Source organism: Desmodus rotundus, chromosome 6 (assembly GCF_022682495.2).
Source record: "Desmodus rotundus isolate HL8 chromosome 6, HLdesRot8A.1, whole genome shotgun sequence".
Classification (NCBI taxonomy): Eukaryota; Metazoa; Chordata; class Mammalia; order Chiroptera; family Phyllostomidae; genus Desmodus; species Desmodus rotundus.
Window position 1 is genome coordinate 64,191,677 of NC_071392.1, and position 27,478 is coordinate 64,219,154.

The following is a 27,478-nucleotide window of genomic DNA, read 5'->3' on the forward strand; positions in this document are numbered from 1 at the left end:
CAGTATGCAGGTGATGTTTTGTTGAGAGTTGTACACTTGAAACCTGTATGGTTTTATGAACCAATGTCATCCCAATGAATTCAGTTAAAAAAAAAAAGAGCCCTGGCTGATGTGGCTGAGTTGGTTGGAGAGTTGTTGGGTAACTGAAAGGTCACTGGTTCAATTCCCAGTCCGGGTACATGTCCTGGTTGTGAGCTACATCCCCCTGCTGGGGCGTGTGCAAGAGGCAACCAATTGCTGTGTTTCTCTAACATCAATGTTTCTCTCTCTGTCTTGAATGAGAATAAAATAAACCTTTGAAAAAAGAATATTATTGGCAAAAAAGAGAACATTACTTGCTTTATTTTTTAAAGTATATTTTATTGATTACGCTATTACAGTTGTCCTGATTTTTTCATCCCCTTTATCCCCCTCCCCTGCACCCCCACCCTCCTGCATTCCAACCCCCCAACCCCCACCCCATTGCCACCTTAGTTCATGTCCATGGGTTGTACATATAAGTTCTTTGGCTTCTCCATTTCCTATACTATTCTTACCCTCCCCCTGTCTACTTTGTGCCTACCATGTATGCTTATTATTCCTTGCACCTTTTCCCCCCATTCTCTTCCTCCCCACTGATAACCCTGCATGTGATCTCTATTTATGTGATTCTGTTCCTGTTCTAGTTGTTTGCTTAGTTTTTGTTTGTTTTTTTTTTTAGGTTCAGTTATTGGTAGTTATGAGTTTGTTGTCATTTTAATGTTCATATTTTTTATCTTCTTTTTCTTAGATAAATCCCTTTAACATTTCATATAATAAGGGCTTGGTGATGATGAACTTCTTTAACTTGACCTTATCTGAGAAGCACTTTATCTGCCCTTCTATTCTAAATGATAGCTTTGCTGGATAGAGTAATCTTACATGTAGGTCCTTGCCTTTCATGACTGAATAGTTCTTTCCAGCCCCTTCTTGCCTACAAGGTTTCTTTTGAGAAATCAGCTGATGGTCTTAGGGGAACTCCTTTGTAGGTAACTGTCTCCTTTTCCCTTGCTGCTTTTAGGATTTTCTCCTTATCTTTCATCTTGGGCAACTTAATCATGATGTGTCTTCACGTGTTTCTTCTTGGATCCAATTTCTTTGAGACTGTCTGAGCTTCTTGGACTTTCTGGAAGTCTATTTCCTTTGTCAGATTGGGGAAGTTGTCCTTCATTATTTTTTCAAGTAAGTTTTCAATTTCTTGCTGTTCCTCTTCTCCTTCTGGCACTGCTATGATACTGCTATGATTTGGATGTTGGAACATTCAAAGTTGTCTGGGAGATTTAAAGTTGTCCTCAGCCTCTCCTCTTTTTTTTTTTTTTTGTATCTTGTTTCTTCATTCTTCCTTTTGTTCCAAATTGTTGATTTGAGTCCTGGTTTCCTTCCCTTCACTGTTGATTCCCTCTATATTTTCTTTTATTTCATTTTGTATAGCCTTCTTTTCTTCCTTCATTTTGCAGCTCAACTCAATCATTTCTGTGAGCATCCTGATTACCAGTGTTTTGAACTCTGCACCTGATAGGTTGGCTATCTCCTCATAGCTTAGTTCGTTTTGTGTAGTTTAGATCTGTTGTTTCATTTGGGCCATATTTTTGTCTGGATGCACCTGTTATGCTGTAAGGGGCATGGCGTTAGGTATTCACCAGGGCGGGACAACCCACTTGCTTCATTGTGGCGCTGTCTGTGGGGGAGAGGTCAGAGAGGGAACTGTGCCACTTGTTCGCTTGTTCGGCTCTCGCCCCACTCTTCATTGCTTCCCTCATTTCCCACAAGCCGATTATGGCTCTTCAGCTGCTGACTTCCAGGTGGGTGGGTTTGTGTACATTCTAGGACCCCATAGCTCTCTCCAATAGACTCTTCTGTGAAACTGAGAGTTTCTCCTGCTGTTTCAACCCCCACACGTTTTTACAGCCAGAGGTTTTGAGTCTTTAGTTCCCTGGGCTGAAACCCTGGGTTGCACAGTCTGTCTTGCTCCCTGGTTATTCCTCCCTGTTTATCCGCACACAAATGTGTGACCTGTCCACCAGCGGCTGCTTCACCCTCCCAGTCGTTGCCTGCCAGGCATCCTCTCTGCCTCAGCTGCTGGTCTCTGCCCCTCCTACCAATCTGGATGAGATTTTGTAAATCGTTGGCTGTCAGACCTCCATGCAGTTTGATTTTCTGGCAGTTTTGGCTGTTTTTTGTTTTTAAATTGGCTGTTATCTTTCTTTTGGTTGTGCAAGGAAGCTAAGTGTTTCTACCTATGCCTCCATCTTGGCCTGAACTTGTCAATTTCTCATATTACTTGCTTTAAAAAGTAAAAGAAAAAAAGAGAAACCAATAGCTGTGGGGTTGGAATTAGTGAAAATATGAGGGTAGTTCTATTACGTATGCCATGAGTAGGCCCTATATGCAAAGTTAAGGGAGCTTGTTTTATTACAAAGGAAACTACAAGTAAACTAAACAAAATATAATAAAATATTCTGCTGAATACTCAGAATTCTAAATATCTTTGCTGTAGATTGGATAACCTGCAATTGCTTCATTACCATCTAACACATAGAAAGTAAAATTATTTATAGACAGAAACAGACTAAATTTTTATTTGGTAAGGGCAACATTTTACTTAGCACTGACAAAAAATGTTTATGGGTTACTTCTTGTTTAAAGTAGCCAGTTCAGAATAAGCCAAAATTATCCCAGAGAATTGTTTATATTAAAAACAGGCTAAGAGTTGTTTGAACTGTGATTGCCCCCCAGATTGGAGGATAAACATTCTTTGAAGACATTTCTTTGGGACCCCCCCCCTCCCTGCCCGTGGTGATTCAAGGAAGCCAAAGCAAAGGTTAACCACGTCTGCAACCAAAATCTTGGTTTAGATTTCTCTTCAGGCATACCAGCCTGTGACAGGAGCTTTTTAAATATCTTTTTCTAGTTGCCTATGGTTTGTTCATCCCACTGAGCCTGAATTCTGAAAGAAATGGAGCAAAGGGTTTAGGACCTCTACCCTGGCATCTGCCATACTGCAAATGAATTCTGCCCCCAGTTGAAAGTAACCTAATCAATCGCTTTGTACCTCAGTTTCCTTATCTATATAGTGAGGGTTATTGAAGGATTCAATGAGGTTATACAAAGCTGTGCCTCGCATGTGCAAGTCCTCAACATTTGTTATTATCTCAAGTTTCCCTCAGTGCCCCTTTGAACTATCTAAATGTGAGCATATTAAATATAAATGGCATCAGAATGTGAGAGTGCAGGGGCCACGTGATCCCTCCACGAAAGCCATTTGTACGGGCTTCGGAAAATTAGCAGTAAGGCTGGAAAAGGGAAGGCAAGCGCGCCGGTGGCCCTCGAGCGATTTCCCGCCGCACCCGCGATCCAGGCGGCAGGCAGGCGGGCGGGCTCCCGGCGCGCCGGTCACGGCTGCGTGAGCCGCGCCTCCAGGCGGGTGAATCATTCCTACAGACAGCGGCAGCAGAGAGCAGCGCTGAAAAATGGCTGAAGCGGGCTCAGGCTTTCTGGAGCACCTCAAATCCTGCATAGTTTGGTCTTGGACTTATCTCTGGACTGTGTGGTTCTTCATAGTGCTCTTCCTGGTCTACATTCTGCGGGTGCCGTTGAAAATCAATGACAATTTTAGTACAGGTAAGGCCGGGGTAGCCGGGCCTCCCGAGCTCGCCCCTCCCCCGCCCCGGAAAGTTAGGGCAACTTGCGCGGGCCACGGCCAGTGGGGGCGGCCACCTGGGCTTGCTCGGGGCGCGCTAGGGCCAGTGCTCCCGGTGCCCTCGGCCACCCGCTGAGGACGCTGGGCCTCTGGTGGCCGGGCTGGTCCTTGGGGCATTAGGGGGCGGCCGGCTGCCATCGTGACCCCGGGACCCCGGGGGCAGGCACCGGGCAAACGCCACCAGGCGGGCCTGGCAGGCGGCGACGGCACCTGGGCCCGAACCAGCCGCTAGCCGCCCTCCCGGGTGCTAGTTGGCGGGCACCGAGGGAGACTGATATGGGGGGGCGAGGGAGTTTCACACAGACGCCCCCTTGATGTCTGCGCGTGACCTCTGAGGGCTCTTCAGAGTTAGACTATGCCCTTCCTCACACCCTCTCGGCTGTGGGTGCCGAACGTCCGAAGAGTAGTCGGGCGCAGTGTCCACACGCTGGTGGGACTCCGTGGCCGCGAGCGCCCCCTGGGCTGCTGACCGCGGTGCACAGTAGCTAAGCCCCCAAAAGGGGCCGTCCCCAATCCCGGGGCCAGGACGTTCCAGGGGCGCCCTCCATCTGCCCCAGTTTTACCCCCCTGAGTTTGGAGTGGGGGCAGGGAGGGTCGTCGCTCAGACTGAGACCCAGAGAGGGATTCCCAAAGGCGCTGTGAAGGGTAGGGATGACGTGTCAGGTTACCAAACGCAGTGTCTGAGGGACTAAAGGGAGGCAGGAAACCAGTGATCTGGGCTCCTGTCTCCCCTCCCCTCCCTCCTAAGGCTCTGGTAACTAGTCAGGCCCTGCAAGTTTTTTCCAGGGTCGCAACTGCAGAAAGTAATTAGAATAGGCTCTTAATAAACTTGCAGTCAGCCAACTGAGTCATTAGAAAACAACCACGAAGAAAATTGACACCAACAGTAACTCCAGAGACGCAAAGTATATTTTGCAAGAAGGGTTACAGTCTTTCTTGAAATCTGGAAATAGTGGGACTGGTTAGATAGATTATATATTTGGCTTTGTGTTTTAATGTCCCAGTATTTTGGGAAATTCTTACAGTCCTGAATCTATGTATACGTCTGTGTATATGTATATTTTCTATCTCGTGTGTGATCTACATAGTCTGGGAGTCCACGTCTACAAGTCCATTTTCCTGTGTGCTAACTCTACTGACACAAGTTTTAGAACACTTGAGATAATGTGCTCACTGTGTTAGTACTTATGCTATTAAATATAAGCCTCGGACCTCTTGATTACTTTAACTGGAACTAATGTTCACATTTACATTGGTTTCATAGTATCCCGTGGGTTAGGACCCCTGCCACGTGGATAGAATTCTGCACCCCAGAATCACTTACCATTTTACTAGCCACTGCTCAGCCCTTGGATTCAGTCAAAGCACAGACCATGGTTTTCTGGGTTTTCATCTTTAGAGCGGCTGCTTGTCACAACACTGTCTTCTTGCTTATGTAAATAAATCTCTAGATACTTTCTAGTTCCAAAATCCTGTAATTTTAAGAATTTGTTTGAATATACATAGTAAGAGAATCTTATATTTATTGGTAAGCAGGTTTAATTTTTTTCCTCCCAAAACGAGTTATTGTACAGTTTTGAACATGGGAATGTTCTCATTAAAAAATTTTATTTTAGAACAAACATTTATATACATTTTCTTAAAGTAGGTTAAATAATCATCCATATGTGTATATGTGTGCATGTGACCATAAATACTACATACTAATGCTTTATGCAGAACAGGCAAAAAGCAAAGTACATGTTGGGAATGTGTGTAGTTTTTAAGAAAGAAGTTGTTAGGTCTTCTTACACCAATTTTAAAGATCTTATTTGTTTACTTTTAGAGAGAGGGGAAGGGAGGGAGAACGTAAGGGAGAGAAACAACAACGTGTGAGAGATACATAGATCTGTTGCCCCTCGCCTACCCCCAACTGGGAACCTGGCTTGGAACCCAGAAATGTGCCCTGGCTATGGGAATAGACCTGTGCCCTTTGCGTTTGCAGGCTAGAGCTCAATCCACTGAGCCACACGAGGGCACCTAACAGCAATGTTAAAGCTAGCATTTCTCAAAAAATACCTTTGTTTATTTGAATAAACATTTCTCACTTGAGCTTATAGGGAAAAAATGTGAAGAATTGCAACAGGCCATCTGGATTCAACCTCATTAGACGCATGATAGGTGAGCCTGAGGCTATTTTCCCCAGTGACGCTAAACTTCTGTTTTCAAAATGGTTTTATGCACATTTTAGTGATAAAGGAAGGTAAAAGGAGAAGCACACTAAGAGCAGCTACCTCTGCTATTTCTATGAGAATTAGAGGGAGAGGCAGACCTTGGACCCTCCCATGGTGGAACTTACTCTTGCAGGGAGATGTAAAAGGGGTTCTAATGGAACAAGTTTGCTGTTGCTAAGCCCTGTGGTGCTTGCTCTTCCTAGTGGTGAGGGCAAGTGGCCCAGGAGAGGCAGCTGAGTCTAGGGCTGCTTTTTTTAGGGAGCTGTGGGTGTTGCAGGCCTTCTTCCTCAGGAAAGCTGAGGACACCACTGCAGTGGGGGTAGATCTGTGAGGCAGTGAGGAGCCAGGGCTTCCATGACACAGGCCCAGCTCTGCTCTTACAAGGTTGTGGAATCTGGTAAAAATGTTCCCAAGTTGTTCTGGATGTCTGCTTGGCTTGTTTTTCTACATATCTTCATCACCGATGGAGCTTTTAATATTTCTAACATCATTTGATCATATTTTGTGGTAAATGTGCTAAACCCATTAAAAAATTCTTGAAAGCCTTCTGTGCATAAGAAGTGCTATTGTGACATCTCATTGTGATAGGTGCTATGATGGGAAAGATATTACAAGCTTGTAAAACTTAGGCTAAATATAGAGTTTACAATGTGGGTACACCTTGCCTTAATGCTAAGTGGGAGCTTCTCTTGAACTGAGCCTTGGAGGGTAAGAATTCCACAGTTGTGAGGTGGGAACACAGATGGGCCTCCCAAACAAAGGCCTGAATATGTGAAAGTACAGGTCGGATTCAGAGAACTGTGAATTATGTGGAATTTAAAACAATAAAGGAAAAGGATTAATGAACAATGAAACTTTGCAGTTCTCGTGTCAAAGTGGAGTTTTGCAAGTAAAAATACCTTCAAGGTTCTTTTCATGCTGTGCCTTAGTTTCACTGTTCTGTACTCCCACCATGTGTATTTGCTTGCCCTTCATCGCATTGATCTTGTGCCAGGGATAGTTTAACCAATTCCACAGTATTCTGTTAGACTACACAGAAAAAACTTCATATAGACAACCAAATCTTATAATGAAAAATGAACTTTCAGAAAGAAAATGGAGAAAGCAAACATATTAGGAATAGCATACACTGGTTAGCTTTGGTAATTGCTTCTTTGATACTCTGCCCTTAAGTTGGATAGGAGAGTATTAAAATAGTTTTATGATTTACCGAAAATACAATGAAGTTTTAACAAGATTTCAAAAAGCCATATCATTACTTGTCAGTTTCATGTGAGTTAACATCCTAAAACAATGCTTTTCTGGAAGGGCAGAAATTTAATAAGTAGAAGTAGCCATGCAGAATATTATTCAAAAAAAACAATAAAATAGGTTAAAACATAGTACCACAACTTACTTTATACTGTGATGTTGGTAGGACTTTCTTAGAAGGTGAATATAAAACACTTTGCATAATAATGCCTTTTCTTAAAATGTACACTTTTGCCATTTTTGTTACGTGCAACTTAAGTGACTTTCCAATTCTTTTTCTGTTTCCTGGGCAGCAAGTTTTCAAAGATCTTTGAAATCCTATTTTATTCCTTTTGGAAAACAAAAGTAATAGTCTGACCTAGGTTTACTGTTGTTTATATTATAAAACTTTTGTGTGTGTGTGTGTGTGTGTGTGTGTGTGTGTCATTTAAAGTGATGCAAATACAGATGCAAAATTCTCACATTACTGAACTGAAATTTCACAATATGTATTTTGCCATGTATAATGTGTACCCATGTTTTTGTGTGCATTATACATGGAATTATGATATGTGGTATATAATCATTATACTCATATATAATATGCATTATATATACTCATATAATTTGCCCTCGGAAATTTGGTCAAAAAAGTGAGCTTTATACATGGCAAAATACAATACCTTCAGGTGCAGCTCAGTTTTGAGTATTTTCATATTGGAAATAGTTGCTCTAAATTTAGTTAACACTGAACTTCTCATGTGGAGGGGCCTGCTTTCAGTTTATTTATGTCTTTTGCTCCTGCTTTGCCTGTTTAAAATCTTCTCCCATCTGTAAATCCCACCAATCCTTCAAGGACTACCTGTATATTGCCTTCTTATTGTTTCAGTTGAAAGAAATATTTCTTCTAACTTTGTGAAATGCATGTTGGCAATGTTTACCTTGCATGGTGTATAAAAGTGTCAGTGTATGTAGGTTTCTCTTTCTGTATACATGTTTTCATAGCTACTACCACACTAGTTCTTCATTTCCCAATATAATTCCTTATGTGTAGTGGATCCTTACCATTCACTGCATGAATGAATCTTCAAGTTATTGTGTACCTAGTGAGTTGGGATAGGAACAATGGAATTGATCAAACACATTACTAGGTATATGCATCATCTGAGTTTTCAACTTTAGATTGAGCTGTCACAAAAACTTAAAAAATTCTCTAATGGGTCATGTACATCTAATTCATGGTGGTCCAGTGTGTGAACATACAAAAGGACAATTATCTGATTAATGTCAGCTTTGAGTTGAGGATGTAACTCAGACATCTTAGTTGCTCTTATTTTTGGAGACGTTTTTCTGAGCCATTAATGAAGCAACCTGAATGATGCCTTTTTTCCTCAGATCCTCAGTTGCCATAAATGTAGAGTGCTAGCTTTACATTTCTTCAGGTTCTTTCTGGCTCTAGGACTCTGTTTCAGTCTCAGGATAAATTTCACTGAGCGCAGAGTATAGAACCAAACAATTACATGAACTTAATATGTTTTTTCCAGTGTGGACTCTAATTCTTAGTGGGTACAATTCCAGATTTTACGTGGCTTCTTTCAGTGGCTTTCCTTCTCAAAAACAAAATCCACATGTACTATCCTGGCTTGCAAAGTCTGGTGATCTGACCCCTTTCCACCCCTTCTATCTGAATTTCTACCATACTTTGTCAAGGTCACTACCCTCCAGATATGTTGCGATTCTGTCTTATTCTTAAATATGTCTTTCTTAACCCTCTGGCTTTTGAACTAGCTATTCCCTCCACCAGAATGCTTTTCTACTTGATTTTTGCAGGATAGTTTTCTTAAATTTACTTCTTTCTTAAAGGTTTTCCCTTGTGATTCAATCTAAAATGACCATCCAGTCAGAGTGTTTGAATTCTCTGCATAGCACTGAGCATGGTTTGATATAATTCACGTTTGTTTGTTTATTGTAGGAGTCAGATCATCAGACTTTGCATCCCAGGGTAATAGTTGTCCCCCATGTGACTATAAACTCGTTTGTCTTGTTTTGTCTGCCTTGCTTTGTATCCCCAGGATCTCGAACAATGAGTATTTGGGCCTAACACATACACAGTATGTATTTATTGAATGAATGAAAAACTATGTCACTTGGTTGCAGTGACTCAGCAGTAATACTGTCTTTAGGAAATGATTTTGAAATCTATCATGTAGTCATTTCTTATGAGATGAGAATTGTGTTTACTGACTCTAAATTACAAAGATTACCCCAAAATGTTAACTGATGTTCCAAAATATTCATGTTTTGATCCATTCTTTAGGGGTGGAATTTAAGGAAGACTTATCTTTCTGGTTCATATTATAAATTAAATTTAATATAAAGAATGTTGAGTCAAAAATTGATTCATTGGGAGACAATTTGTGTAACGTAACCTGGAACTTCAAAAAGAGGTAGCACATTTGCCACATTTACCATAAAAAATTTGCAAATTTAAGTACCTTATATTAATTGTAAGGATGGTGCTTGGGGTTCTACCAATGTGCATATTTTTCCAAAACAATATCCAAAAATTGCACTAAACAGGATAATGGATTGTTTGTAACCACACTACTGAAGGTCCATTTGTCTTTGGGGAAGGATAGGGTAGAAGAAAGATATATCTGGGAAAATTTTCAGAACAATATTGGCAAGCATTATGAAACTTAATATGCAGAAACATAATTTGAAGTGATGAGAAATACTTAAGCACAATTTTAAGTTCATGTATTTGCACATCCCTTCCTTAACTATAGAAACCATTTCTAGGCTTATATGAGAAGCCAGAGTGAAAATAGTTTTAGAATTATGGAAACTGGCTTTATTGCCACTTTTATGGGAATATTTCTTTCTCCATAAAGTAGTGTCATACTTATTGAAAGAACAAAATACCAGCTGTGATGTGATGAAAAGGACCATTGGACTGAGGAATTTGAGTTCAAATCCCAGGGCAATAATCTTTCACAGTTTATTTGAACTCTAAATGAGATAACCTTTAACACTGACTGCTGAGCAGAGCACATAAATATTATTGGCAAGTACATATTGTATACCTGGTTGTTCTAGTCCATTTCACTGACTCTGAACTGTGTTCATTCACTGGTTAATTCATCCGTCCATTGGTTTGTTTAGTCATTTCATTTGGAAAAACAGGTACTTGTGAAACTGAAGTTACATAATTCCTCTCAATTATTATGGGGACACACAATCCCATGTCAGCTGTTTCCCTTCCAGTTTCTGTACTTATTTTCTGTACTGAACAAGTAATATCTCTTAATATACTGCCATGTTCACTAATGCTTCCAAGTGTATTTTGCTACCTATGAACACGGATCATGAATGGTTGAAATTAGATCTTAAAAATAAGATTGAGTGTAAATCTGAAGATTGAAACGAGGAAGGAATGAGGAATTAACAATTATTTAGTTCTTACATGAGCCAGGCATGGTGCTGCCTTCTTTATCACTGGTGGTTCAGCAACTTGAGCTTGTCCATAAGTCTGTTTATGTCCCATATAAACAACTATATAGATGATATTTTCTTTTTACCTGTGGAATGAAAATTGTTCAAAGCAAAATTAGTACTCTTTTAATACTCGTTGTCCTATTAAATGAAGCAATAGAAATGAACACATTTAAACATCTATTTTAATGGAAAAGCAGATTAATATATTAATGAGAATGAGAACTTGATGGACATTTTTGAAAGGGACTCTTTCCTTAGTAGATCCAGAAGAGCTTGAGAATGGGGGTTATGACTTTTTCATCTTTATATTTTTATCATATGGTCATTGCTCAGTGATGGTACATGAAAAGAGTAAATGGATACTTTGGGTGTTTTTAAGGCCTTCCAACATTGATAGCACTGGTGGTCATTATTTTATTTCACCAACTAAGGTTTTTTTTTTTAATTTTAATTTTTTATTGTTATTCAATTACAGTTGTGTGCCTTTTCTCCCCATCCCTCCACCCCACCCCAGCTGAACCCGCCTCCCTCCCTCACCTCCACCCTCCCCCTTAATTCTATGCATCAGAGAGAAAGAAGGAGCTTATACCCTTTGCAACAGCATGGATGGAACTGGAGAGCATTATGTTAAGTGAAATAAGCCAGACGGTGAGGGACAAATACCATATGATCTCACCTTTAACTGGAACATAATAAATAGAAGAAAAAAGGAAACAAAATGTAACCAGAGACATTGAAGTTAAGAACAATCTAACAATGGGCAGGGGGGAGTGGGGAGGGGACAGTGAGGAGAGGGGATTACAGGATCTACTATAAAGGACACATGGCCAACTAAGGTTTTTCTTGCCCTTGGTTCAGAGGATTATTGCTAATACTCCTCTGCTTATTATTTGGCTCACAAATGAAACTCAGAGACATAAAAGGATACTTCTGAGGTAACTGGGGAAGAGTTTGAAGACAAGGGGAGGGAAAAAAGTGTTCTGATATATTAAGAGGAGAAATTCAGATCAGGAAGACACTGTGGGCAGGAGGGATAATATGGTATAAGCATGATTGGTCAGCTGGGTCAGGACAGTTTAGTGATTGTCTAGATGTGGGGCTGAAATGGGATTGACAGAAAGTATACACCTGGGTCTGGCCAAGATGGAGGTGTAGGTAGATACACTTTGCCTCCTCGCACAAACAAAAGAGGGACAACAACAAATTTGAAAACAAAACAAAAAATAACTAGAACTGCCAGAAAATCAAACTGTATGGAAGTCCAACAACTGAGGAGTTAAAGAAGAAGCATTCATCCAGACTGGTAGGAGGGGTGGAGACGGGCAGCTGGGATGGAGAGGAGTCACGGCAAGGCAACAGCTGGAGGACCGGGGTGGGTGAGGCGGCGTCTAGCAGAGCGGGTGGCCCCACATTTGGGTGCAGATAAACTGGGAAGAACAACTGGGGTGTGAGACAGGCTGCACAAACCAGGGTTCCAGCATGGGGAAATAAAGCCTTAAGACCTTTCACTGAAAAAACCTGTGGGGATTGTGGTGGTGGGAGAAACTTCCAGCCTCACAGGAGAGTTCGTTGGAGAGACCCACAGTGTCCTAGAATGTACACAAACCCTCCCACCTGGGAATCAGCACCAGGAGGGCTCAATTTGCTTGTGGGTAGTAGAGGAGGTGACTGAAAGCCAGTGAAGAGCTGAACAAGTGGCATTGTTCCCTCTCGGACTCCTCTTCCACATACAGCTCCACAATGCAGCGATGTGGTTGCCCCACACTGGCAAATACCTAAAGCTCCACCCCTTACCACGTAACAAGCCTGCCAAGACAAAAAAATACGGCCCGAATGAACAGATGAAAGCTCCAGAAAAAATACAGCTGAGCGACGAAGAGAGAGCCAGCCCAGCAGGTGCAGAGTTCAAAACACTGATAGGATGCTCACAGAATGGGTTGAGTCTGGTCTCAAAATAGAGGAAAAAGTGAAGGCTGTGAAAAGTGAAATAAAGAAAAATATACAGGGAACCAACAATGAAGAGAAGGAAACTGGGACTCAAATCAATGACTTGGAGCAAAAGGAAGAAATAAACATTCAGCCAGAACAGAATGAATAAACAAGAATTAAAAAAAATGAGGAGAGGCTTAGGAACCTCCAGGACATCTTTAATTGTTCCAACATCTGAATCATAGGGGTGCCAGAAGGAGAATAGGAACAGCAAGAAGTTGAAAACTTTTTTGAAAACACAATGAAGGAGAACTTTCCCAATCTGGCAAAGGAAATAGACTTCCAGGAAGTCCAGGAAGCTCAGCAAGTCCCAAAGAAGTTGGACCCAAGGAGGAACACACCAAGGCACATCATAATTACATTGTCCAAGATTAAAGATAAGGAGAGAATCCTAAAAGCAGCAAGGGAAAAGGAAAAAGTTACCTACAAAGGAGTTCCCATAGGACTACGAGATGATTTCTGAAAAGAAATCTTACAGACAAGAAGGGCTGGAAATAAGTATTCCAAGTAATGAAAGGCAAGGACCTACATCCAATATTACTCTATTCAGCAAAGCTATCATTTAGAATTGAAGGGCAGATAAAGTGCTTTCCAGGTAAGGTCAAGTTACATTATATGAAATGTTAAAGGGACTTATCTCAGAAAAAGAAGATAAAAAGTATGAACATTACAATGACAACAAACTCACAACTATCAACAACTGAACCTAAAAAAAAATAACCTAAGCAAACTACTAGAACAGGAACAGATTCACAGAAATGGAGATCACATGGAGGGTCATCAATGGGGAGAGGGAGGGGGAAAAATAGGAGATAAGATACAGGGAATAAGAAGTATAAATGGTAGGTACAAAACAGACAGGGGAAGGTTTAGAATAGTATGGAAAATGGAGAAGCTAAAGAACCTATATATTTGACCCATGGATGTGAACTAAGGTGGGGGAATGCTGTGGGAGGTGGGGTACAGGGCAGAGGAGAATAAAGGGGAGAAAAAAATGGGACAACTGTAATAACATAATTACTAAAATATTTTTAAAAAGAAAATATACATCTGGATAAATACTACTTAAGGAGTGTTTATAGTTCTTAAATAAATTGTAATAGGCATCACCCTGGGCATTATTGAATATTTGTATGGTTGAGGTCTTTGCCTTTGGCTTTTCAGCTTGGTGAATAATGGCTCCCTCCACTGGAATGCAACTTCACAGGAGATGGTAAAGTGAATGGACAGTACTTTGTAGATTGTAAACTACTATTTAAATCCAAGAAATCCAAGGCATTGTAATAACTTGTTTCTGTGGAAGTTTGTATTCTAAGGGCTTTGTCTCTCATCAAGAAATTACAGGTTAAAATACAGTGGGATCTCATTTATCCCACATGCATATTCTATCTAAAGAATGTCCAAAAATTACACTAAACAGAATAATAGATTGTTTGTAATCACACTACTGAATGTCTGTCGTAAACATGAAAGAACATCTCCAGACATCCTTATTCTATTTGAGATGTTATTGTTTAGGTATCTATTAAGGGTTTTGGGTTTCTTGGAAGAGAGAGTATATAATGAAATTCATTTTTGATGTTACAGTGGAGCAGGATAGTTCATGTGTTACTGTTACCAGTCCTTCAAGTAGCGGACATTTCCGCACTACCTACTGTGGCTAAAATGAGAATCTGACAGGCCCAGTTAGTTCTAGCAGTTTTTCTTATTAGGCTGTGTCTGTGGCCAGAGGAGTCACTGTTTAATTGGGGTTATTAAACCTATCAGCAAAATAAGGCAACATTTATCTGAGAGAGAATATTTTTCCCCTCTGAATTTTAGGAAACTGAAAGTATACTAGTTATAAGAATACTTTTTGTTTCTTGACTTCCAAATGTAATACAGGATTTTGGTTAAGTGTCAGTCTTTATGCAAATTTGAGCAAGCTTGTTGAGGATTTTAAAGAAATCTCTTAGGTTAGTAAGGAAGGCTTAAAAAAATTTAATAAAAAAGCCTAACAATGTAAAATAGCACAATTACTTGAAAATTTCTGAGGCATAAAATAGTCTTTAAAAAAGAACTGGCTTTTAAAAATAAGCAGTTTGGATTTATGTGTTATTTAGAGGTAGAAGGTGTTTTATGGTTTTGTTTTAAATTCTGTTGTAATATCATTCTAAAGTGTTATTTGATTAACAATAGGTAATAGAATGCTTACAGTTCTTCCCTCTGTTAAGTTTTTTCAGTTTCTAGTTTCTTCTTGGGAATAAGAGAATGAAATTTACTTCTTTACCAAATTGATCTTTTTAATTTATTTGATAGGTACTGTTTATTGAGCATTATTAATAGAACTAATAAAGTAATTTTCTTCAGGTGTTTCTCAATTTATTGCATCGACTTGATTCAGTTGTTTTCTTTCTGTGACATATATTTAGATTGTTATAGTGTCACAGAGTAAGAACTGGTATGATCTGATTTGCGCTTTTTTCTTGGACTCTGCTGGAGGGGGAGGGGAATTCCAATCCTCATTTATATCTTTTATTTAAAATAAAACAAAAGTTATATTTTTCTCAGTTCAGGCTCAGAGTACTGGACATTATGGAGTAGAGAGAAAATTTTTTCTTAGTTTATTTGGCCCTTTTAACAAAGTGAGTGTTTTAAATTGTTAACATTTACATTTGAGTGATGAAGTGTGAGAGGCTAAATTGTGGTTTTTAAATATTAGAAACTTGATTCTGAATTGTTTTTTTCCTCTAAACTGGAAGTTGTATATATACATTATCATTAAATAAAAGTCTGAAATGTAATATAAAAAATCTAATAGCAAACCCAACCAGTTGGAAAAGCCATTCTAAGAATAAACTTTTCTTTCTTTTAAATTATTTGAACGATCATATTCTTGGAGGGAGATACAGAAGTGATGACAACATAACACCAATTACATTTGAGTGAAGATGCAGACACTAATTAGTTTTTGATATAAAAGTATTCCTAAAAATATTTGATTTTTGCATGAAGTGATTTTTTTATTGCACACTTTCAGAAAATAATTTAACAATATCTGGTAATTTTTAAAAACAAAGGAATTATAATACTTAAAGAGGAGCATTTTTAGTTTTAACTATGAGAATATATGTGTTGGAGAAGAGTAATAAGATACTAAAGAAACATAAGATATGTTTCTGCTCAAGCTGGAGAGGATTTAAATTCAAAGCTTGGATGAAAACCGTCTCCAGCTTCTAAGAGAAAACAAAGATTTACTACTAGTTAGCCAAAGAGAAAACTTAAATGATATCAGTAAATATAGTGATTAGCAGGCTGGGACTAGCCAGGGAAATGGAATTATGTAACAATCAATGGTCACAGGCAAGTGCTTTTTTTCTTGCCATGTCTTGAACATTATGGCCATCCATTGTTTCATGTCTAGCCTACTCTCTGCGAATAAACATGATTTAGAAGTAAAATGTAAAGTTGTGTTTAATGTATATTCTTCTGTTTGTAACGCCTGTGAAAACAAAAGGTATAAAAATATTTAGACATTAAGATAGTATCTTAGTAATGGATCACACTGCTTTGTTGCTATCATTTATTATTTCAATGTTATATTTCCTTAAAAATATGCTACTGATGTGTGAATGCTATTAATATTTAGCTTTATAGAAATCTCTTTTTAGCATTGGCTAGCAACCCAAAGACAACAAAATGGCAGCTAATCATTGTCAGTCCTTTCAAATAGTTTTATTTGGTGGGGATTTTACACAGTTTAGGAAAAGTTCACAAATCGTCCTAGACAGAAAGCCCAACTGTATTTGTGAAATGACATTATTTTCATTTTGCATTTAAATGAAAACTGTTCTCTCCCAGTACTGCCACATGGCTTTCAACCCCTTCTTCTTAGAGGCATCAATGAACAAGTAACCATTGCTTCTTGTAGCACAATGTTGTATCATTATGATTACCTGTCTAGCTTTCTTACCACAGGATATAGTGTGTTATACCAAATGGAATGCTAAAATTCTCAAATCAATAAAAATTAATGTATCATACATTATTTTTGAAATAAGATGGCTATTAGTAAATCAAACCAACCATGATGTGATAAAGTATTGTAAAATGTCAAGGGATTCACTTTTCTATTTGTGGGTTTCTATCATTTCTGTCTCCTTTTTTGCCCTGATCACAAGGTAACTCAAATAAACATGGATTTCTCAGGCTATAGTCAGTGGAGGGTGGAAGACTAAGGATATGTTGGTATGAATAAATAGTAATAATTCTGAACCAGAATTGTCCACCAGTGCTCCCGTACCCCTACTGACAGCCAGTAGTTCCCACTGCTGCCTGTGAGTGTTCAGGCTGCACTGTTGTCACTTCTAGCTCTTGGGGCTCAGGACCACTGTCCCATCTTCCCCTGTCAACAGTTCCCGTTGCTGGGTACATTGAAGAGTGGCTTTGGTCAGGCAGCCTGTGCAAGTCTTGGTCCCAGGGGCAGGTCTGCAGATCCAGCTGGTCCAGTGTTCTGGGAGGCCCATGGGACATTTTTTTTTCTTCTGTTAATTGTTTTTAGCCTTGCCACTCTAAATTACTGACTGTAGTAAAATGTGTTGGTACCCTTACCATATTTTAGCACATGATTAGTGTGGGTTCAAGTCATTTACCATTTTTGTGATCTTAATTCTGGTTATTCTTTATCTGTAATTTAGGATCATAGGATTAAATAAGTAAAGCCTCAGCAGGGTACCTACCACAGTCTAAGTGCTGAATACATTTTAGACATTTAGTTTTAGCTACTGTTTCTGCTACTACGATAATATTGACCTTGTTCTATAATTCTCAGTGCCTAACTCAATCAGCTTTTTTTTTTTGAGTCAGCCTCTAGACTAGTAGTTCTCTTTCTTCCCTCCCTTTCTCTCTCGCTTTCTTTCTTTTCTTTTTTTCTTTCTTTAAATTTATCTGTTCTTCTTGTTACATACATATTTGTTTCCATGTTTTTTGTTCCCCTTCAATTTTGAGGAGACATTTATAACAATAGCAATAGCAGCTTCATACCTGGTTAAAATGAATACACTTTATTAATCTGTATGTTATTTCTTAACATCTTCACCAAATCTTTACTGTTCTTGCTAGTTTGATGAGTGCTAAATGATATATTGTTATTTTAATTTGCATTTCCAACTGTATACATCTATTCAAAATATTTACTATATATTTGTTTTAAAGGATTGTTTTTTTCCTATACTATAAACTAGTGAGCATAAGACTTTTTGTGATGAAAACAAAAATTTGGAATCTGAGATTGTGAGTTATAATTAGATACAAGTATAAACTAACAACTAATTTCTGTTTCTCTTTTGTTTCCATGTTGTCCACTGTTCTGAGGAGCATTAAAAATGTCTATACTCTTTTTGAAAGGCCCTTGTAGTTCTAACATTCTGATTCTATAGATAATGATACATTCACAATTTTCCTTCCACTCTGTAATCTAAGTCTGTTGAACCCATTTAGTAAGCAAGGTATAGGCTCTGTATTCCAAACTACTCTTTTGAAAATGTGACTGTAGGTAGCCCTGACTGATGTGGCTTAGTGGGTTGGAAATGTGACTGTATTCCAAAATATGTAGATGTTGTGAGTTTTAAAGTAAGTGGATTTCTGGTGTGTTTCTCTGGAAAGAGAGTTTCCCATTTATTGGAATTTTTATGGTGTAGAGGCAGCTCTTGTGGGAAAGAAAATTCATACTTCCAGGTGAGAGAGGGGTGGGAAGGAAGAAAGGCATCTGGTTTGTAATTATAATCTAATTTTTGCCAGATCAGACCAGTTAGTCCCAGAATGGTGGTTTTTGTTAATTCTCACCAGAGGATATGTTCATTGATTTTAGATAGAGAGCAGAAGAGAGAGTTGGGGTGGGAGAGGGAGGGGGGAAAGGAGGAGAGATGGGGAGAGAGAGATCCATTGCTTCCTGTACCGTGCTCCGTCCCCACCAGAATCAAACCCACAACCTAGGTATATGCCCTGACCAGGAATGGAACCTGCAACCTTTTGGGGTATGGGATGAGGCCGCAACTGAACTACCCAGCCAGGGCATGGTGGTATTTTAAAGAAGCACAGCCCTACCAACAACAATAAAAAGATGGTTGGAAAGTGATTTCATTCCATACTGTTGTATCTTCAAGGAGATACAGTTCATTAACCCCAGTAGTGTTTCTGGTATTCCCTTTGTTTCCTGTTTGTCCCCTGCCATCCTTGGTTCTCTCTCCTATTCCAGTCAGCTGGGCTTTTACCCTCAGAATCTAATTGCAGACATTGATTTAACCTCTTTCCAATAAGCCTTTCTCTTCCTTCTACTCTCTAAGGTCCTCCTCTTGCTTCTCAGGTCTAGTCCTTCTCTGCCTCCCTTTTTTTAATTCTGTGTCACAGAAAGCCTAGGAACCACGGCCTAGGAAAGTCTCTTGGATTGGTGGGGGTGGGCGAATTAAGGTCTTGGTAAAGTATGAATTTGAAATCTTTTTTGCAGGTGATGGACAGGGTGATTACATCTGTGCACATGCTAACATTAATACCTTTTGTGCTGTCACACAAGGAAGGAAAGGCTGGCTTTTGGCTCTAGGAGTATGTCCAGTTCTTCCTAGTACCCAGCAGCTCGTGGTCAGGAGCCATCCTTCATAAAGGAGAATATGGGTAGGAGTCCAGTATATGTAGAACAACATGTCTCTTTCCAGGGAAATAGAGGCTGCTTTCTGATCTGCAGGAGTAAGCTTTTCTGATGCTTTCAGAGTTTCTTTTCCCTGGAGGTACCAGTTTCTAAAGCGTTAGTGAGAATGAATCCTATTTCTGATGTCCTGGAGCTCAGCATCCTGAAAGTCAACAGAAGAGACCAGGGATTGAATGGACCAGTTAGACAAAGGCTTTTGAGTAGAACTTAATATGAGGATTTTTTTTTCTTGAAGCACAGTGGTACCTTGGTACTCGTTACTCATTCTGGAGCTTGTGACAAGTGCCAAAACTGATGAGTACCAAACAAATTTTTCCCATAAGAAATAATGTAATTAGCCCTGGCTAGTGTGGCTCAGTGGATTGAGTGCTGGTCTGTGAACCAACGGGATGCCAGTTCAATTCATAGTATGGGCATAGGCTTGGGTTGTGGGCCAGGTTCCCAGTTAGGGGGCGCATGAGAGGCAACCACCCACTGATGTTTCTCTCCCTTTCTCCTTCCTCTCTCTCTAAAAATAAATAAATACAATCTTAAAAAAAAAGAAATAGATATAATTATCTATAATTAGATATAATTCGTGAAAGTTCCCCAGAACTTTCACATTGTATTGGGCTAATATTAAGTAATGAGATTGTTTTGTAATGCAGAACCTTAAAACTAAACAGATATGGATAAAAAGCAATTAATTACATAAAAATAAAATAAAATTTAACTTCATTTTACCTGTACTGAGAGGAGTTCCTGGCATAGTGGGATGGTGACAAAGTAGAGGAAGAGGAGGAGGAGGAGAGGGCTTAATTGTTGGAAGAGGAGCCCTCTTCCAAGAAAATTTAAGATTTCTCAGGGGTTTCTTTGTTTTCTGTCTCTTGGCTTTACTGAACACTATTGGTGATGTAGATTTAGAGAGTTTCACTAAAAACCTATCAAGACAAACTTGTTTCTGTCTTCAGAATGTTTCTACAGTATAACATTATTCATTAAACAGGTCCACATTTTGGTTTGCTAGAGCTTTGTCTGGGTGATACTTTTCCACAAAGGTTCAAACTCCAGTCCATTTACTGCACATTTCTTTTATCAGTGCAGTAGACACTTCCTCCCTTCCCTCCTCCTCCTCTGAAAAAATTCCCTCAGCCACTATCTGTTGTTGCTCTTTTGGAAGTTCCTGCAGTTCCTCACTGCTCAGCTTGCTCTGGGCTCCTCCCCTAACTCTTTGACATCTTCATCACTGACCTTCAAGCCCATGGACTTGCCCAGATACACAATATGCTCCACTATTGGGCTACTGGGACCATCCTCAAAGCCTTCAAAGTCCCTCGGAGATACAGCTTCTGGCCATAGTTTCTTCCAGGCAGAGTTCATGGTCTTGTAAGAAACTTCGGTCAGGCTTCATCTATGAGAGTGACACAGTGGAGGATATTAAAATGGTCTGTCCAGAACTCTCTGAGGGTCAACTGTATTTCTGAGGTTACTTCAAAACACCTCTGAAAAAGGACCTTTGTATAGAGGTTTTTGAAGTTGGAAATGACCTGCTGGCCCATGGGCTGAACAGAGGAGTTATGTTAGGGGGCAAGAACTTCATGGCTATGAAACTGAACTCCTCCAGTAAGTTGTCCTCCAGGCCTGGAGGGTGGGCAGGAGCATTGTCCATAATTAACAAAGCCCTCAGAGGCAGTTCATTTTCCTGCAAATATTTTTTCACATTGGGGCCAAAACTTTGTCCATCTACTCTGTAAAGAACTGCCTCATTACCCAAGCTTTAATATTGGCCCTTCATGTCACACTTAACTGACTTTTTATCACATTCTTTCTCTAGAAAACTGGTGATACACTAGTAGATACTTTCACTGTGATACACTAGTAGAGGTTTAAGTTTTCAATCCCCAGTAGCATTCCCACAGAACAACACAGTTAAGCCTGTCCTTAATTGGCTTGTGCCCTGGCAGTGCCTTCTCCTCTTGTGTGATGTAGGTTCTGTCAGGCATTTTCTTCCAGAACAAACCAGTCCCGTCTCAGTTAGACACTTATTGGGGGACAAAACCCTCAGCCTCTACACATTCCCTAAACTTGGTGACATACTTTCAGCAGCTTCTTTATTGTCACTGGCTGCCTCTCCAAGCCTCACCACACTATAAATGCCAGTTTTCTTTTTTAGATTTATTGAACCATCCATGACTGGCTCTCAATACTTCTGTGCTCTCATCACGTGTTCTAGGCTTGTCTTTTAATAGATCAGCATGCAGTTGCCTAGCTTTCTCTCAAATTATTGCCTCAAAAATGCTGTCACCCACTAACTGTTTTTCATTAATATAGATTTAAAGCCATTTTTCAACTTTCAGTGTGAACATTGCTTACTCACAGACTTTACACCTTTAGCAACACTTGCTGCTTTGATCATTTCCTTATTTTTCACTATCATCAAGGTCTTTGTTCTTGGCATCTTGAACATAAGAGTGATGTCAGTCACACCTACACCACTCTCATACTTAGTTATGATCTCTTTTTTCTTTTGGATTGAGGTTCTATTAACCGTCTTTTAGGCTTAGTGGTATCACTTTTAACCTTTTTTCCACCCATGATTAGCACTTAAAATGCACAAAAGTACAAGACAGTAACGAGGAATATATAGGGGTTCTGCACTGCTCGTGAGCTACTGTGAGATTGACACTACGACCTCTGTTTCACTGTGAGAGAGGGGCTCTGAGTAGCAGGCCAGTGATGAGTGATGAAGCATTTTCTCTTGTGGAGTGGCGTGGTGATCATACAAGTTAAGCAAGTACAATGAGTCCTGAGCAAGTGTCAAGTGCTGAAACATTTTTTCATGTCAGAATGCATGTACCAGTACAGAGTTTGACAAGTTCTGAAGCCAACGAGTACTGAGGTGTGACTGTATAAGGATGTTTGAGTGGGGGAAGTTAAATGTTTTGATATGTTATGGAGAATAATTGCTGGAAAAGTTAGGACACTGTGTTAATAAAGGTTTCAGCAGGAAACAGATCATATATTCAAATTGTTAATTGAGAAGGATTTAAGATGTGGATAGGGTAACAATAAAGGATATTTTACTAATAACATAAGAGTGCAATACTGTGGAGCTAGCAGCAGCAGGGACCATTACCATGTAAGGTCTGAAGGTACAAGAGGAAGCAGCAGTTAATGGAACCTGGAGAGGTAGGTGTGATCTTCACTAGAGAGACAGGGCCAATCTGTGACTCTGAGATGACACCCCATTAAGAGGCAAAGGAAAAATGCTTTGCTCCTATTCTCCTCCTGCCCTCTTAATTCCTTGTTGGGATCTCTCATTGGCTCAATCCAATCAGATGCCAGAGGGCAAGCAGGGTTGGGGAAAGGTGGGAAGTAGACCTGGAGGGGCAAATGGAAAATACCTAGTATAAAGCATTTTTCTCTGACTCCCTGAACCATTAAAAAAAAAATGGTCTCTATTTCTTAACAAGAGGCATTTGTAAAGGTTATGTTTTCAGCAATCTTCTCTTCTTATGCTGTATCCTTTAGTAATCTCATATGGATGAAAGTTAGATCTATATTTCTTCTCTGAACTTTTCCTAACTTCCAGGTTTGCGTTTTCACCTGCCTATTGGATTTTATTGAGCTGCAGATCACTAACTTCAGCTCTTCTCCTCCCAATATAGCTCAATATCTCTTAAGGATCCTGCCACTTTCAAGGCTCATAATTATTTTCGTCTGTGTTTTGCTTTACGTGTGTTCAGTTGGCAAAATCTGTCATGTTTTAGTGCCGCAAGAATCTCTCTTCAATTCCTACTTCTGCCTATATTTCAGCCTTTATAATCTTATTTCAATAATCTTCCAACTGATCTTCCTGCCTGTAATCTGTGCTAATGTATCCTACATATTGGGATTTTGCTTCAAATCCTTTAATGTCTTTCTGTAGTTTAGCAAATAAAATAGAGACATCTAAACCTAACATTCCAGATCTATTGCCATTAGCTTCAATGAACGTTTCTTGCATGATATTCAATACTCACCTTCATATTCTATGCTTTACTCAAAGTTTACTTCATGTACAATTCCATCATGCTCATACTCTTGAACATCTTTTTTAAAAATATATTTTATTGATTATGCTATTACAGTTGTCCCATTTCCCCTCCTTTATTCCCCTCTGCCCTGTGCACCCCGTCCTACCCACATTCCTCCCTTTTAGTTCATTTCCACGGGTCATATATGTAAGTTCTTTGGCTTCTACATTTCCCATACTATTCTTAACCTCCCCCTGTCTATCTTCTACCTACCATTTATGCTTCTTATTCCCTGTACCTTCAATCCCTCTGCCCACCCACTCCTCTGCTGATAACCCTCCATGTGATCTCCATTTCTGGGATTCTGTTCCTGTTCTAGTTGTTTGCTTAGTTCATTTTTGTTTGTGTTTTTTTAGGTTCGGTTGTTAATAACTGTGACTTTGTTGTCATTTTACTGTTCATGTGTTTTATCTTCTTTTTCTTAGATAAATCCCTTTAACATTTCATATATAATAAGGGCTTGGTGAGGATGACTTCTTTAATTGACCTTATCTGGAAAGCACTTTATCTGCCCTTCCATTCTAAATGATAGCTTTGCTGGATAGAGTAATCTTACATGTAGTTCCTTGCCTTTCATGACTATGAATAGTTCTTTCCAGTCCCTCCTTGCCTGCAAGGTTTTTTTTGAGAAATCAGCTGATAGTCTTAGGGGAACTCCTTTGTAAGGTAACTGTCTCCTTTTCTCTTGCTGCTTTTAGGATTCTCTCCTTATCTTTCATCTTGGGTATTGTAATCATGATGTGCCTTGGTGTGTGCTTCCTTGGGTGTAAGTGTTTCGGGACCTTCTGAGCTTTCTGGACTTCCTGGAAGTCTGTTTCCTTTGCCAGATTGGGGAAGTTCTCGTTCATTGTGTTTTCAAATAAGTTTTCAATTTCTTGCTGTGCCTCTTCTCCTTCTGGAACCCCTATGATTCAGATGTTGGAACGTTTAAAGATGTAAAGATGTCCTGGAGTTTCCTAAGCCTCTCCTCATTTTTTTGAATTCTTGTTTCTTCATTATGTTATGGATGAATGTTTCTTTCTTCCTTCTGCTCCAAACTGTTGATTTGAGTCCTGGTTTCCTTCCCTTCACTGTTGGTTCCCTGTGCATTTTCCTGTATTTCGCTTAGCATAGCCTTCACTTTTCCCTCTATTTTGCAACCATACTCAACCGATTCCGTGAGCATCCTGATTACCAGTGTTTTAAACTGTGCATTTGATGGGTTGGCTATCTCTTTGTTGCTCAGTTGTATTATTTCTGGAGTTTTGATATGTTCTTTCATTTGGGCCTTTTTTTTTTTGTCTCGGTGGGCCTGTTATGTAATAAGGGGCGGAGCCTTAGGTGTTCACCAGGGCAGGGCATGCCACGTGGCTGCGTTGTGATGCTATATGTGGGGGAGGGGTTTGAGAGGGAACAGTGCTGCTTGTTCCTCTCTCTGCTGGCTTTCAGTCACTCTCCCTGCTACCTGAAATCAAATTGGGCCCACCTGGTGCTGAATCCTGGGTGGGTGGGCTTGTTTACGCACTAGGACCCTGTGGGTTTCTCCATCAAACTCTCCTGTGAGGCTGGAAGTTTTTCCCGCTGCTGCCTCAACCCCCACAGGTGTTTTCAGTCAGAGGTTTGAGGCTTTATTTCCTCACGCTGGAACCCTGGGTTGCGCAGTCTGTCTCAACCCTCCCAGTTGTTCCTCCCGGTTTATGTGCATAAGAATGTGGGACTGCCCCCTCCACCAGCTGCTGCCTTGCCAGGAGTCATTTCTGCCCTGCTGCCCGTCTCTGCCGCTCCTACGGGTCTGAATGAATGCTTTTTCTTTAATTCCTTGGTTGTCGGACTTCCATACAGTTCGATTTTCTGTCAGTTCTGGTTGTTTTTTGTTTTTACATTTGTTGTTGTCCTTCTTTTGGTTGTGTGAGGGTGCAGAGTGTGTCTTCCTATGCCTCCATCTTGGCTGGAAGTCCTTAAACATGTTAAAAATCACTCACTTTTCTCATCATGGATGCTAGATGATTCATCTGCAAGTTTACCTGAATTCCAGTTGTTCCAAGTACCCCAAATTCTAAATGCCCCACATAATATATATATCTCATTAGCTCCCAATCTCCTTGTCCTGAGACAAGGTTCCTGAGGACTGTGACCTGTCCTTCTAGAGTCTTACACTCCTACAGCATGGTGTGTTCAGGCCTGTCAGCCCCTGGACTCTGGGGCCTAGGTCTTCTACCCCTCAGTGCATGTTTCTTTAGAATCTGAGCCCTTCTATTTGGTGTTGGTCACAGGAACAACTGACAGTCTATGTGGAGACTCCTCTAGCAGTCCTGACTCATTGTTTTCTTAATTAAACTTTTTTTGTAAAATAATTTCAAACTTACAACAAGTTGAAAGGATAGTCCATTTTTTTTTTTTTTAATTTTTCTTTTCAGAACCGTTGGGGAGTACATTGTTGATGTGGTATCTTATACTTTACTTTTGTGTGCATTTTCTATAAGCAAGGATGTTCTATATAACCATAGTAAAACTACCAAAATCAGAAATTATATACCACCACCTAGTTTCAGACCCTATTTGAGTCTCACCAGTGTTGCCAATAATGTGCTTTATAGCAAAAGGATCCAGTTTGCAGTCCTGCTTTGTGTTTAGTTGCTCTGCCTCCAGTTTTCTTTAATTTGGAACAGTTCTCAGTCTTCCCTTGACTTTTATGAGTTAGGTACTTTTGGTGAATACATGCCACTTGTTTTGTAGAATGCCCTTCAATTTGGGTTTGTCCATTGGTTTTTCATGATTAAGTTCAGGTTATGTATGCATCGTTGGCCACAATATCAGAGTAGTGATTCTATGTTTTCCTCACTGCATCTCATCAGGTAGTCTATGATTTTTGTTTGTCCCATTATGTTGGTGCTCATTTTGATCACCTGATTAAGGTGTTATCGGAAGGACTCCTTACTGTAAAGGTATTCTTAGTCCTTATGTAGTTAGAATTTTGCGGAGAAGCACTTTGAAACTAAGTTTTTCACCAGACTTTTAAGGTGTTTATTTATTTATACCAGTGTGGACTCCTAGTTTCCTGTTTTATTCAGTGGGCTGTAATTTGTTACTCTCTTTACTATTTTCATACTCAGATTCTCCCAGGTTTGGCCAGTGTACGTACCTTCAAGCTGGCTTCTATACCTTTTTGACATAATCCCAGTCATTCTTTGAGGACTTGGACTACTTTCTAAGAAGTTTCAGTCTCAACTTGTACTTCATTTGTTATAACTTTGGAATGAGTGATTTTTGTAATAATCTGTTTTTCCTTTTTTGGAGAAAATATTTAGTAACCAAGATCTGGGCACAAAGTAGTTATTGCTATTGGGTGTTGCTGATTGATCCCAGTCCTCTCTAAGGATAGAGTAAGGGAATGTATGTATATGCACATTTACCTGTATATTTCTTTATCTCTATCCATTTCCTGTCTCTTTTGAAATCATGAATTCATGTTGATACCTCAAATTCCAACCTAGTAGCCCCAGGCCCGGGTTCTCAACCTGTAAGCCTCGGACCTGTACTAGTCCCTGGCCTATTAGGAACTGAACCAGGCTGCACAGCAGGAGGTGAGCAGCAGTCCAAGCTTTGCTTGCATTACCTCCTGAGCTCTGCCCTCCTGTCTACTTCCCCGCCCCCGCCCCCACCCCTGTTGGGGTCCCTGGTGCCAGAAAATTTAGGGACCGCTGCTGCAGGGTTCATTACAGTTGCCTTCCTTTCCATATATTTTCCCTCACCCTCAGTGAGAACATGGGTCCTATTATCCTTAACATGTTTACTTTTTTGTTCAATATACCTGTATGTAACCAGTATCTCTTAACATCCCCTCTCACTTCATTCTGGATCTGACATGCTTATGTTCTAAATCACAAGCTGAGCAGCCCTACTCTGAGGCCTTGCTCATGCTGTTTGGGCTCCTGTACCCAATACCCTCCACATGACTTCCTTCTTCCTCATGCTCTTACACTGCTCAGCTCTTACACTGTATGCGGGGTCACTCCTTGTTCTTATACCCTTCTTACTCTGCTTGGGGTTGGACACCCCAACAGGGCTCCTCCCACGCACAGATGCTCTCCTCACCCTGCTTTGGGCCTTTGTG

At 40.0% G+C, this 27,478-nt stretch overlaps 1 protein-coding gene across 8 annotated transcripts in view; it reads left to right on the top strand.

The window, feature by feature from the left end:
* Positions 1–3,289: 3,289 nt before the first annotated feature.
* ST7 (suppression of tumorigenicity 7) overlaps positions 3,290–27,478 on the top strand; it is a 323,508-nt gene continuing 299,319 nt past the window's right edge. For 2 of the 8 annotated variants that reach the window (XM_045191456.3, XM_045191455.2), the window contains exon 1: positions 3,426–3,639. In XM_045191456.3, the coding sequence (XP_045047391.1) occupies positions 3,489–3,639 (151 nt within the window). In that variant the 5' untranslated portion in view covers positions 3,426–3,488. Of the gene's footprint in view, positions 3,640–27,478 lie in introns of all 8 variants that reach the window. The other 6 variants (XM_024555762.3, XM_024555765.3, XM_045191454.2 and 3 more) reach the window with 6 other exon arrangements.